This window comes from Plodia interpunctella, chromosome 3 (genome assembly GCF_027563975.2).
Source record: "Plodia interpunctella isolate USDA-ARS_2022_Savannah chromosome 3, ilPloInte3.2, whole genome shotgun sequence".
Taxonomy (NCBI): Eukaryota; Metazoa; Arthropoda; class Insecta; order Lepidoptera; family Pyralidae; genus Plodia; species Plodia interpunctella.
The window spans coordinates 3,457,522-3,470,491 of record NC_071296.1 but is presented as its reverse complement, the minus strand read 5'-3'; the positions used below and the strand labels follow the sequence as shown (position 1 = coordinate 3,470,491).

Genomic DNA, 12,970 nt, shown 5'->3' with positions numbered 1-12,970 from the left:
TCATCCCGGACAAAATTATATCCCCGTGGGAAATTCACGCGGGCAATGCCGCGGGAAAAAGCTAGTTTGACTATGAATAACTTTGAATCTATAATTACATGATCAAATAAGCAATTGAAGGCAAGCAACCGCTAAGAACTTAAATTGCTAGATACAAGGTAATGGCTGAGGAAAGTAAGGGCGATTTTGCGGTCACCGATCCATTTCAGCGTCTTCCTGCATGCATATAATGTGGTAAGAAATTATGGACATGACGCCGAAATATTAACAGACTGCGGTTCTGTGTTATTCATCGGACCCCCATTTCTTTTATCTATGGGACCTTCCATACAAGTTTGGTTGTTAGTGTGTGCAGTGAGATGGCCATTGATTTTTTATTTTTTTATTAATTAATCGAGCGAGCGAAGCGAGCGAGGTCTACCATTCTACTTGGGGCAAACATTTTTGTATGTACGTTTGTAACGCGATAACTTTCAAACCGTTGGTCTGGTTTTGATATAATTCAAAAGGTATGTCATATTTGTCAATAGATTTTCAAGTTAGTGGGGCATCAAAATCGGTTAAATCTTTTTTGAAATATTCACAGCTTCGTAAAAACTCATCAAACATTGATTGTGTTCGCGAGGACTAAGTTCGCGGCGAACAAACTTGTTATTTAAATGGCAAATTCGCTATTTTAAAACAATTGTTAGTCAGGCTGAAGTAGACTGTAACAATATCCAGTCTAGCCACATTTCCAGGTCAAACAAAATCTTGTTTTTTATTTAATGTTCTTGATCCTTTAAGTATCCGAGTTTTGTATCCTACTATTTCATGTTAGTAAATATAGAATTATACATAATTATAAGAATTATATAGAATTAAACAAATGAGCAAATCAAATCAAAATCAAATCATTTATTTAAAAACTAGACCTTCACAGGCACTTTTTCACGCCAAATGAGCATGCGGGTTACCAGATGGTACTTAAGCATATATTACAGTTCCTGGACACCAGCAACCCGATATGGGTCACCGATGTGTTGCCAACTTTCTAAGAAAGCAATAGGCCAAGATTTCATGAAGGAATTATTGAACTCGCAAGGCCCGAATATCGAACCTTAGGGACACACCGCTGAGGGAAGTGTATCCCATAGTTTTGTACAGGACTGTTCGGTCTCGAACATATCGAAGCAACATCTATAGGTAGACGTTAGGATAAAGCTGAGAATCCTGTGAAGATTTATGTATAAAACCAAAGTTTGCCTCAGTCCAATTGGATTTAGAGTTACTGACAATGTCGTAAACCTAGACAATAAAAGTAATAAAAGTAAAAGTACTTTAGCAATAACGTTATACAATTATATCTGAAGAAATTAAACCAGTTACGTTGATTTTGTTGCAATCTGTCACCTTATTGTATCAACTACCTGATTTGAAATGAAAATTAATCTAGTCTAGTAATAAATAAATAAATATATTAGGACAAATCACACAGATTGAGCTAGCCCCAAAGTAAGTTCGAGACTTGTGTTATGGGATACTAATTCAATGATACTATATTTTATAACAAATAGGTAAATAGATAAACATCCAAGACCCGGGCCAATCAGAAAAAGATCATTTTCCATCATGACCCGACCGGGGATCGAACCCGGGACCTCTCGGTTCAGTGGCAAGAACTTTACCACTGCGCCACCGAGGTGTCACGTTTTAAGTAATTCAAGTTTTTAAGTTTCAATGTGCCGTGTCTAATTTTATATACAAAATATCTTTATATTTTTAAGATTTTTTTTTTAGTTGACTTTGAATACACACATAACCTCACGACCTCACGACTACGTGTTACAATGCAGTCTACAATTCATTATTTTACGTAGTAATAATAGGTATGTTACAAATAAATTCGTAAGTAGGAAAAAAATTCTTTAGTGTGGAGATGACCGTCATCTAACCTATATTAAGCCTACTGTTGAGCAATTTTACGCCAACCTTCTCTATCCTGTGCTAATCTAACTTGCGAGTTTCGTGATGGCATCTATCCATCCCGCTGCTGGGGGGCTACCACGAAACATAAACGCGTAGGTCATGTGTACACACACTCTTTCCTTTTTGATACGATGCATATACGATATGGGAAAAAGAGATAGCATGTTTCGTGTTAGGCTATTTCATTTAAATAAATTAAATCAAGTTATTAAAAAATAATTATTTATTAAATATAAATCACTGCGCGCAGTTTTGTACTTTAGGACTCGTTATGTACAGTTTAATATAACTAACTTATGAAATATGTCTTCAAAATATACCATCTTGGAGTCTCCAATTCATCATGAGGCCCTCGAAGATACATTTTGGTCGTCTTTAAACATATAAATTATTATTAAAATTATTTCTATTATCTATATCACATAGTCTCTTTATTCACCAGTCATGACCTCCAGGAATTCTGGAAAAAAATTAAGAATTAGTAAAAAAAAAGGATAACATATGTTTAAATGAAATTAAAATACTTATGAAAAAATCTATTCAAGGACGAATAAATTAGGACAAATGTAATTTAAATAAATTTTAATTAGCTAATTATTAAGCTCTCTCTCTTTGCGGAACGTTTTTCCGGTTTCTTCCTCAGCCGTTGAACGTCGGAACCCAGAGTCCTTTTATGTCCACATGATTGTTATATAAGTGGCTAAATGAGCTTTATTTTATGCTGTAAGTTAATATATAGTAATAAGTTCAATAGTATGAATAACTTTATGGGAATTTCATTTTCGTAATATATTTTGTGTCGTATAAATCACTCTACATAAAAATAAGCTATTGTGTTTTATTCCACAAATATTTTGAACATACCTTCAAAGTCTACGGTCCCCGAGCCGTCAGAGTCAATTTCATCGATCATAGTGTCCAGGTCGTCAGCTGTGATAGTGTTGTCTAGCTCTCTGAAGATCTCCTTCAGGACATCTGTGGTGATGTAGCCGTTACCTGTTAAAAGCAAACCAATCATACTAACATTATAAATAAAAAAAGATTTATAGTTTTGTTTGTAATGAATAATTTCAAAAACTAAGTATACAATTTTGATGCAATTTAGCCCAGAGACTGACGAAACCTTCAGGAATAACATAGCCTTTTTTATTATGACAGATTATAACCCCAGAATGATCTCCTAAATACATATAATACCTACAACTAATAGTCGACATCACCCTAATGCCAGCCCAACCTGTGGCCGAACTCAAACACATGCCAACACGAATGCTTAAACATTGCGTAGTATTAGTGCTTTTATTTACCGAAATGAATAACCAGCAATGTATACCGAATCCGCCAAAATTTGGCAAACTATACGACGATGTTGTGGTGACAAATAACATGTGAGTGACTCGTATTTTAAAATAACAATAGTACTTTGCACTTTTGTTGCACTTAAGTATGTATTTTGAATGATTAGATGCGCCTCGGAGCAGCGCGAAAATTTTAAAATTAAAAGTACTATATTGTATCCGTGTAAGTATAAAAAATTTCGTCGAAATCCGTTCAGTAGATTTTACGTGATACTTTCCTGAGCAAACTTTCGCATTTATTAGTAGGAAATGTGATTTGTGAGTGTGAAAGTATCTATTAAGTATTTACTACTTGTGTAAAGGTAGTGATTTAACATGTATTTACAACCATACATGTGATAAATTCTAATAGCATTTAAACTAAACGCAATTGATATCCGAGCATCGGTAAGCATTCGATTGCAATTGTTTTATATTATTTTATAGGTATATAAGACCGAGGTAAATGGAAAAGAAATAAATATAACGATATATAATAACTTAATAACTATCGTATAAAATGTAAAAGACGGATAACATAATTCAACCTTACATAATTCAATTTTCTTTCAGAATTCTTTTGTAAGATATAATCGATTTGTATAGCCATAAAATATACCTACCTATGTATAGCAAAATTCTACTAATTTTATAAATGCGGAAGTTTGTGAGGTGTGTGTGTATGTTTGTTACTATCACACAAATCTACTAGATCGATTGTTATGAAATTTAGTACGCGAGTGGAATATAATCTGGAACAACAGTTCCAACAATCGGTCCAGTAGATTTTGCGTGAAAGAATAATAAACATATGTATGTTTATTATTCTTTCACGCAAAATCTAAAATTAAAAGTATTAAAAGTAAATGCGAAAGTTTGCGAGGATTGTGTGTATGTACACACAATCCTCGCAAACTTTCGCATTTAGAATATTGGTAAGATGTGTAGTAGTTAAGCTATTAATTTACCTTCTTTGTCGTACAATCTGAAAGCCTCCCTCAACTCCTGTACCATTGCTTCATCGTCTTCCTCTTCTTCTGTTAAGAACTTAGAAGCCAACTGACAAAATTCAGGGAACTCTAACTCGCCGGACCCTACATTAAAAAATCAATCAATATTTACAGATAGATATATTTTTTAACATTTACGGGGTAGACACAGCCAATAGTCTCAAACCTGGAATGACTTGTTTAGCTGCATGGTGGATTTATGGGTGGTTGGTATTCAGAAATAGTGACCGATGGATATTTCGCCTATAAGAAAAATTCCTAGTTTATGCTCATTATCATTACCTTAATTGAGTGTTATTCCGGCCCCACACTACCGCGGTACAGTTCGCTGAATTTGGCAAATTTGGCTTACATTGCTGGTTGCTCATTGCGGTAAATAAACACACTCTTACAAATTACGCAACTTTCATACATTCGCGTCGGCATGATCGATAGTGTAGAGCCGGCATTACAATATGCGCAGGACGAAATGGCACATTCTATTTATCTTCATTCTTCGCTCCGAGACTAGTATGTAAACATTGTTAGTTTTTTTTAATAATAATAATTTCATAATCATAATAATGATAAGCATGTACTACTTAATAGTCAATTTGCCAATAAATTGTCAGATGACAATTTAAAAATGCCAAAACTATGAGATGTGGAGTAGCGTGGAAGTGGAGCCTATGCTCTATATATATAACGAAGTAACCAGGACCCTTAGATTAAGGAGATGTATGATAATGCGATTTATTTTATTTATTTATTCAAACTTTATTTACCAATATGATACAAGGAAAAGCATTCTCTACCGGCCAACCATTGGGAAAAACGAAAGATCATTAATAGCGATAGGTGTAAGTATGAAACATGAATAAATAAATAAATAGGTAATTAGTGAAGTGGTTGGACATAGCCTTGTCTATATTTTTTAGCTTATAATTATCAAAGAACTGTTTTCTCAAGCCCGATGGTTTTAACATTATTTAAAAATAATTGTATAGTCATATTATGTATCAAAAAATAAACAAAAATAATCTGAATAATGTTCACGATTACACAACACTGCTTTCACCGTCAATATTTTATCGAAAGGAAACCGATCACTAATTTCGTCGAGTGTTGATAAGCCTCGGTAGCCGTGATCGTCTAGTGGTTAGGACCCTACGTTGTGGCCGTAGTAACCCAGGTTCGAATCCTGGTCACGGCAATGCTTAAGCATTGTCACGGGAGGCGTATTTTTTTTATTTATGCAAAATTAAAAATTGAACTAGAAAGACATTTAGATAATTATATAAGTATTAATGGAAACATAGGTATAACAATTTTGTAAAGAAATCTATTCAAAATATTATAAATCAAATATTTACATTTCATTATTATTACCGTCTATCGAAAAATAGCATAAATAAATATTTGAAAGAGAAATAATTATATCTTTAAGTCTAAGCGCCATCTATTGCCGAGCATTGGAACTATTTGAGGCTAATAAGACAGCGCAGTATTGCAATCCAAAATGCTTCTACCTTGGTGCTGAGATAAATCATTACTTTTCGTAAATACTAAGAGATGGCTTTTTTCACTAGATCTTCAAAAAAATTTAGGATGAGTACAAGAATTTCGACTCTCCATATTTATTACTATCAGCTGATCGGTGATCTTATAGGGAGCCAAAAAAAAATTAAAAATTTTTGCTGCAGATTTTCTTCATTCTCCTGCTGCGACAATACTTATATTGTTTTGTTCAAAAGTTATCCAACCGAAATGTACCTAGGTATGTAGTAAATTTGGCGAACTGTCTAGTATATAGCCGGCATTAGTCTATAGTAAGTATATAGCCGACATTTTATTTATTCTCACCATCTTGGTCGATCTCGTCAATGATTTCCTTTAGCGTGCCCTCATCCAGCTCATGGCCCAACATCTCCAGGATGGTGCCAACCATGTCTGTGCTGATCACTCCCTTCTTCTCGTGGTCGAACGCGTCGAAGGCATTCTTCAAAACTGTAAAGATAATAAAAGATAGACACTTATTATTGAAAAGAAAATAAAAAAACATTTTTCAAACACAATTCTTTAAAGTAATTTTGTCCACTGAGAACTAACTGGTTCTTAAACTGCTTGAGAACAACGTTAGGTATATTATTTAACAAAATATTGAATTAAAAAACAAAATTGGATTATAATTTTCAGCAGCATTTTGAAAAATTACATGGCATGAAATGCATCCTTCTCGTAACATCGTTTTCGATACAAAGTTATTCGTTTTGGATGATTTTATTGATTCAACATCTTTAAGTTTATATATAACACACAAAAATATTGAAAATATAATATTTTTTATAAAAATACTTACGTTGCAACTGTGTTTTATCCAGTTCCTCCTGCGAATACAAACATAATGTAATGAAATAGATTGTAATTAATAAATATTTCATTGTAACGCTTTAATAAATCACGGTTTTCTTTATCACTTCGCACCGAGCACTTTCGCACAAATAAAACTCACCATTATAAAAGTTTGTTGATGCTAGCGTATATAAGAGTAGATTGACACTGTCTGTATATCTGTAAACAGGGTTTGATCCAGATTTTACAGTAGTAGGCCGTTTATATATCAATGATCGACGGGTTCCGGCTACATGAAATAGTTCAGGGGTGCTAAACAGGCAGTCGCTAATCAATCAATAAAATTAATTAATTATTGTTCTTTTTCTTATCGAGTACGTTATTGTATATTTCTTTTATCTATGGTTATTGCTTACCCTGGTATGGTATACACACAGGATTTTATTCAAGTCGCCTTAAAGACATCTGTCATGAAACAAGGCACATTTTACACGATTTAGTGGCAAAGTATGTAATGCATACTTAGTCAACCGCTGTGCAGGTTTTCGGAAAACATGGCGATATTTTTTCTTTCACCTTATACCGAAGCGTGTAGTGACCTATGAAAACTAAAATACATGAATTAGATTGGTATATAAAATCATGTTGCACGAGAAGGTATCGAACCTGAGACCTTTCACCTGGGAAGGTGGTTAAGACGCCAGTCTGTGAGCGTCTTAATCACTGGAATATCATAGCTTAAATCGATCATTCATTAAAAAGTAGGAAAAATAAGTGAAGGACGGCGCAGCCCGGTCTCCGATGCTCTATGAGTGAAGGACGGCGCAGCCCGGTCTCCGATGCTCTATGAGTGAAGGACGGCGCAGCCCGGTCTCCGATGCTCTATGAGTGAAGGACGACGCAGCCCGGTCTCCGATGCTCTATGAGTGAAGGACGGCGCAGCCCGGTCTCCGATGCTCTATGATTGAGAACAAAATCGAGAAACTGTTGAAATAACAGACACACAGTTATATTTATAAATATAAATAAATTAATTAATTGTAAATAAATTAGCGCCTAGTGTAAATGTATCACATTATATTTTCAGTAAAGTTATAATTTTTATTACTTATCAAATATTTTTCACTTTTTTGTTGCTATTATCATTATTTGAGATCTAAATCGAAACTAAAACGAACTTTTTCACAAATCAAATTACGAACTTTTTCAAAATAAGCTAGATTTGTTAGTTTCCCATAACATTTTTCAATTTAAATAGGAAATAGTTGAAGTTAAATTAAAATATCTTTGATCAAACAGTCACGAAACTAGACTGGCGTGTACTGAACAAATAAATCACAATATTTATGTAACTTTAATTACAATATTTATGTTACACAATATTTTACATTAAATTAATTGTTTTGATAAATGCTTCAATTGGCTTAAACCACAGATTAAAAAAGGGGGAAAAAGAGAAAAAAAAAATACACGGATTATATTCTTAGATGAACAAGTCTAGGATTTCTCTGATGGGTAAAATTAGCAAGAGATGGAGATTAATTGGTCTTAGTGGACCGCGGTACCAGTCGCCAGAGTATTCTTTTGAATATTAGAAGTTAATAAAAAATCGGATAAGTATAAGTCCTCGAATAAAATACTAATTACAGAAGTTTTAGCCATTGATCAAATCCATACCATTATGTAGAGTAATTATAATATTTACCCACCACAAACGTCAAACATTTTAATGTAATTACATCCTATACGCTTTAGCAGAATCTCAGCTTACATTAAGGTACATTGTATACAGATATTTACGTTATATTTTAGATAGTTAATATCCTCTCTTTAGAATTTCATTACCATATTATACATACCTATTAAATTATGAACGAAATTCTCTTTGAAACCTTTTGCTTATAACACAGACGCGTAAACAAATTTCCGAGCATACATAAGAAAATTTGAAAGTGATCATTAGCAAGAAGGCTTTGATTGTGGATAAAAGATATAAAGACTCTTCAAGTTAACGAGATATAGCCGAGTATCTTAACTTGAATGGCTGAACTTTGTACGTCTACGAAGAAGACTATAAAGACTATATTTTTTTCCACTTGTGTGAGTTTGCAGATTATTTATATTTTCAAGACCTAGATATACCTTAAAATCTAGAATATTTGTTATTTGTATAATTCTTGTTATTTGATTTATTTATTTTTTTTCATTTTCCTTAAGTACTTCGCTTATAAAAATGAATAAATAAAAAAATAAGTCTATTCACGAAAAAAATGTCTATATTATGTAATGTGATGCTAGTATTACTAAAATTATAAATAAAGTTTGGGTGTTAGTTACTCAATCACTAAATAACTACAATGCAGATTTCGACAAAATTTTGTAGAAAAAAAAACTAGTATAACACAGAGTACATTATACCTATTATACATGTATTACATTATACCGAAATTTTCATAGCTGCGGATTTGGGATTTAGTGGAATAAGCCCCCCGATGTTGCGTGCGTTGAAACTATAACTTTGAACTCGGGACTCATCATTCAACCGGCTATTCTGATCTAAATAAAATACCTTCAAAATAACCTGCCAGTTCCCAAATATCAGTTGCCAGTTTCTATTATAAATTAACAACTACATCAAAATAATAATGGCCAATTAAATTAATTAGATTATCAATCTAGATTCGCCAAAGGTTTGGCACCACTGATCGCGATGAGTGCAATTTGTGACCGCCACTGCATTGACAGGGTTGAAATGAACTATTAATAGTGTACTACTATAAACGGCTGTAATGTTTCGTTTGCACTTAATGGGTTTTGTAGTTGTTGATTTTATTGACACTTGTGACTTGTGTTATTGACTTTATTGGTGCGCTGCTGACGTTTAGACAAAATGGCGTATTTTGGGGTTTTCTGTCCACTGATGATACAACTCACCCTTAAAAAACCACGGTTTTGAACAATATCGTTGGTATGGCATCGACACGCCAAGAAGAAGATACACTATTCCTGGTGGCATCAGCTAACAATGCTTATCTATATTTCTTAATCGCCTTCACGGATATAGTCCTATTTTAGGGCGGATAAACACGCCACAAGTGCTCTCAACGTGTGTGTGTCGCCTGTCGTTATTTCCATCACGATATGCTCCATTTCCTAAAGGAAACAGGTAAACGATTGATAAATGAAACTTCTCTTAGGTACCAATAGACAGGAAAATGAACACCGGTAAAGCTTGTTCTAACTTTGTTAATATCATAACAACTCGTAATTTGATGGTAACTCATTATAGTGTGTAAGGAATAATTAGGAACGTTTCTGATTAGTCTCCTTGATAGTAAATATAATGTGCAGGTGGACCCATGAAAACCCACGAAGCTGACATCGACGCGTGATAAAGTGTACTGATAAGATAGCTTTCATTCTTTAGTTTTTTAGGTCCATAGTAAATCATTCGCAAATCCTTACATATTATAAAAAGAAATCCCCCTGTCACGTCTGTCTGTATGAACGCGATAAACTTTGTACGGTTTTCACTAATGGCTAGTGTCATTCCTGAGAAAGGCTTAAGTATATAATTAAGGGATTTACCCGAGCGAAGCCGGGACGAGCCACTGGTAATAATAAGTATTTGATAAAAAAATAGACAAGGTATGGATAACCCTAAACCGATGGCAGGCGCATTTTGTGAGAGGCCTGTATAAATAAGATATGTGATAAAAATTAATATGGATAAATAATGTAGATAAATAACACAAGAGACGTGCTGTTTGATTGGCATTTTTTTAATCTTAATTATATAGATATAGATACTATAAGTCAGATTTTCCCGGTCGTCTATAGGAATGTTTCCGCGGCAGTCTAAAATTAGACTGTAATTGATAGAGTTACACTCAGTTCACCGCATAAGAATTTCGAGTAATATTCTCGCTCCGATGGCGGCCATCGTTTATCATTTCCAAGAAGATATGCCAAGAAGACAGTTCGCTATTTTCTTTTCATATAAGTACTGGGAAAATTTTAATAACTGCTTAAGGCATGGAATTAGTAGTAGTAGTAGGTACTGTTGTACGAGGTACTTACTAAATCCATGGCTTAGGGTGAGTTGCACTGTCAACTTTGACGTAGATTTTAACGTGCGCGCCGCTGACCTTTAGACAAAATGGCGTATTTTGCGTTTTTCTGCGCATGTTATAGTTAACGTCATAGTTGACGGTGTTACCTTAGGTCAATGGTGCTACCCACCTTAATCTACAGTATGATAAGTCTGACAGTTTCAATGTTTGGTCCTTAGTAGGCTTGTACTACTGAATGTATTTAGATGAATTATGATGATAAAACACTTGGTTCAGTTTATAATGGTGGTAGTGTAGGCAAATGTTCCGTATTTTCCATGGAGTTGTTCGATGTTTTATAGTAGTAATACAGTTGGTTGACCTCGTAAACTTGTAAAGCCAACGAAGGTGGGATAGCTTTCCTTCTAATTATATCGTCCCTTGTTGTAATGTTTGAATTCCTAACAAGTTGTTGTAGCGTTTCGTTGGTAGAGGGGGGGGGGTGGACACTGGCGTATATTGGCACTTTAAAGCTTAATAATTTACGAACGGTTTATACTGAATCCAAAAACGGATTTTCCACATCTCTCCTATCCAACAACTTCGCGCACTCTAGGAAAGATATAAAAAATCATATCCACTTGGTACGATAAAAAATTGTTTTATTTTTTCAAGATTTAATTTTACCAATTTGGCGTGATAAATGTAGGTATACTTATACAAATTACATTATTCTAGTACTAATAGTTTTTGAGCTAGACCGCGGACGGTAGGATAGAACCCTAAAAATAATTAATTGTGACCTTTATTAAAAACAATATACCTAATATTTTTCCGTATACCGTCGTCGTTTCTCGAGCTAAAATAAGATTGTATTCCGTTGCAGTGATACTGAATACTGAAGCTAAATGAACCGTTTTATTTTCTTTGAGAAACGAACGCTTTGCTAGCAAAACTGTATATTTATATACAAAAATGCATCTTGATATTCTCGAATAAGATGAAAATATGTGATAAATAAAGACTGTGAAGGCTTTTAAAACTGACCTGAAGGCCTGAATATAGGTCTAATCTAGTTTATCTCTGGTTTGTTGTGAAAAATAAATGAATTTTATTTATGAAAAGCTTATTCTAACAATAGTAGCAAATTTTTTATTCTCGTAAAATTTACAAATATCAAGAATGTGTTAGTCCCCACTGAACCTTAAAATACAATAGGAGGATATCATTATTTTTTTGAGGCTAGCCAGTTGGTTATACCCATCTTTTACAACTAACGAGATTTTTAATATTCGATCTTCCATCCAATAAAATTTTAAATATTGTTTGAAAAGCATATGGTTTAGAATCAATAACGCAACATCTATGTAACACAATATTATGAAATTTTATCATATAAATTCAGCAAACATGAATATCATTTTAGAAACCAATAAAATTGTTTGCGACGAGCCAGCACACTCCATTCCCGCCAACCCTTATGAGCTCCGTCACAGATTCGCAATATTTATAGCCCATTTGCAAACTTGTGTAATTGCTTCATGGCACATAGTAGAAATATAGCAAGACAGAGCGAGACGAAAGATAAATTGGAGTAACGAGCGAATGAGATAGACGTGACAAATGTCTGGAGTTACAATGTTGTTTCTGGCATAATATTTCGCCAGGTTTCTAAGAACGTCGTTACAGGTAAATAACTGAGGCATTTATCGTTAAAATAATTAGTTTTATCTTTCTTATAACAAACACTACTTTAGTTTTGTTCGTGAGATTCGTTGCCAAGTTAATATTATACAAAACATAAATGATAATATGTAAATATGAAATATATATTATTCAAATATTATGTTTATTGAAACAACTGCTCTGGGCTTTCTCCCATGAGAATAGTTCATATGTTAATAATAATATGGATTACAATATATAAGTACAGGAATAATTACACCTCTACATTATCTATGCTCCAATGCTCCTAACGCATTTTATTCAGCCATTACAATAATTATGATAATTTAATCTATTGTGCAAATGTGCACTGTACGTATGTATATGTATATTTTTATATAGATGTGTAAGATTTTTTTATTACTATAACTTTTACTCACTCGAGCTTAATTTTACTCAAGAGCGCCATATTATGACACCGCCGAAGAGAATGACAAATTCCGTATAATCTACATTTTATGAAAAACGTCATATTTTATGAAAGTAATAAACTTTTTTATGTTGGTGCCACGAAATACTTATATATAAGGAAATGAAATAGAGTAGA

General features: G+C 33.5%; 1 protein-coding gene and 1 non-coding gene across 2 annotated transcripts; one reads left to right on the top strand and one right to left on the bottom strand.

The window, feature by feature from the left end:
* Positions 1–2,173: 2,173 nt before the first annotated feature.
* LOC128683910 (troponin C, isoallergen Bla g 6.0101-like) lies at positions 2,174–6,931 on the bottom strand. Its single transcript, XM_053769994.2, has 6 exons — positions 6,807–6,931; positions 6,654–6,681; positions 6,158–6,301; positions 4,274–4,399; positions 2,833–2,964; positions 2,174–2,428 (listed from the first exon to the last, which is right to left on the bottom strand). Exons 1-6 carry the CDS (start codon positions 6,807–6,809, stop codon positions 2,400–2,402), a joined length of 462 nt encoding a protein of 153 aa, XP_053625969.1. The 5' UTR covers positions 6,810–6,931; the 3' UTR covers positions 2,174–2,399.
* On the top strand, positions 5,436–5,507 carry TRNAH-GUG (transfer RNA histidin (anticodon GUG)). The gene has a single exon. It is a non-coding gene; the product is annotated as a tRNA-His (tRNA).
* Positions 6,932–12,970: the final 6,039 nt, after the last annotated feature.

Coding starts and splice junctions, on each gene's coding strand:
- LOC128683910 (XM_053769994.2), bottom strand. Junction 6,302..6,653: donor GGATAAAACACAGTTGCAAC/GTAAGTATTTTT, acceptor TTATCTTTACAG/TTTTGAAGAATGCCTTCGAC. Junction 2,965..4,273: donor CAGATTGTACGACAAAGAAG/GTAAATTAATAG, acceptor TGCTTTTAACAG/GTAACGGCTACATCACCACA.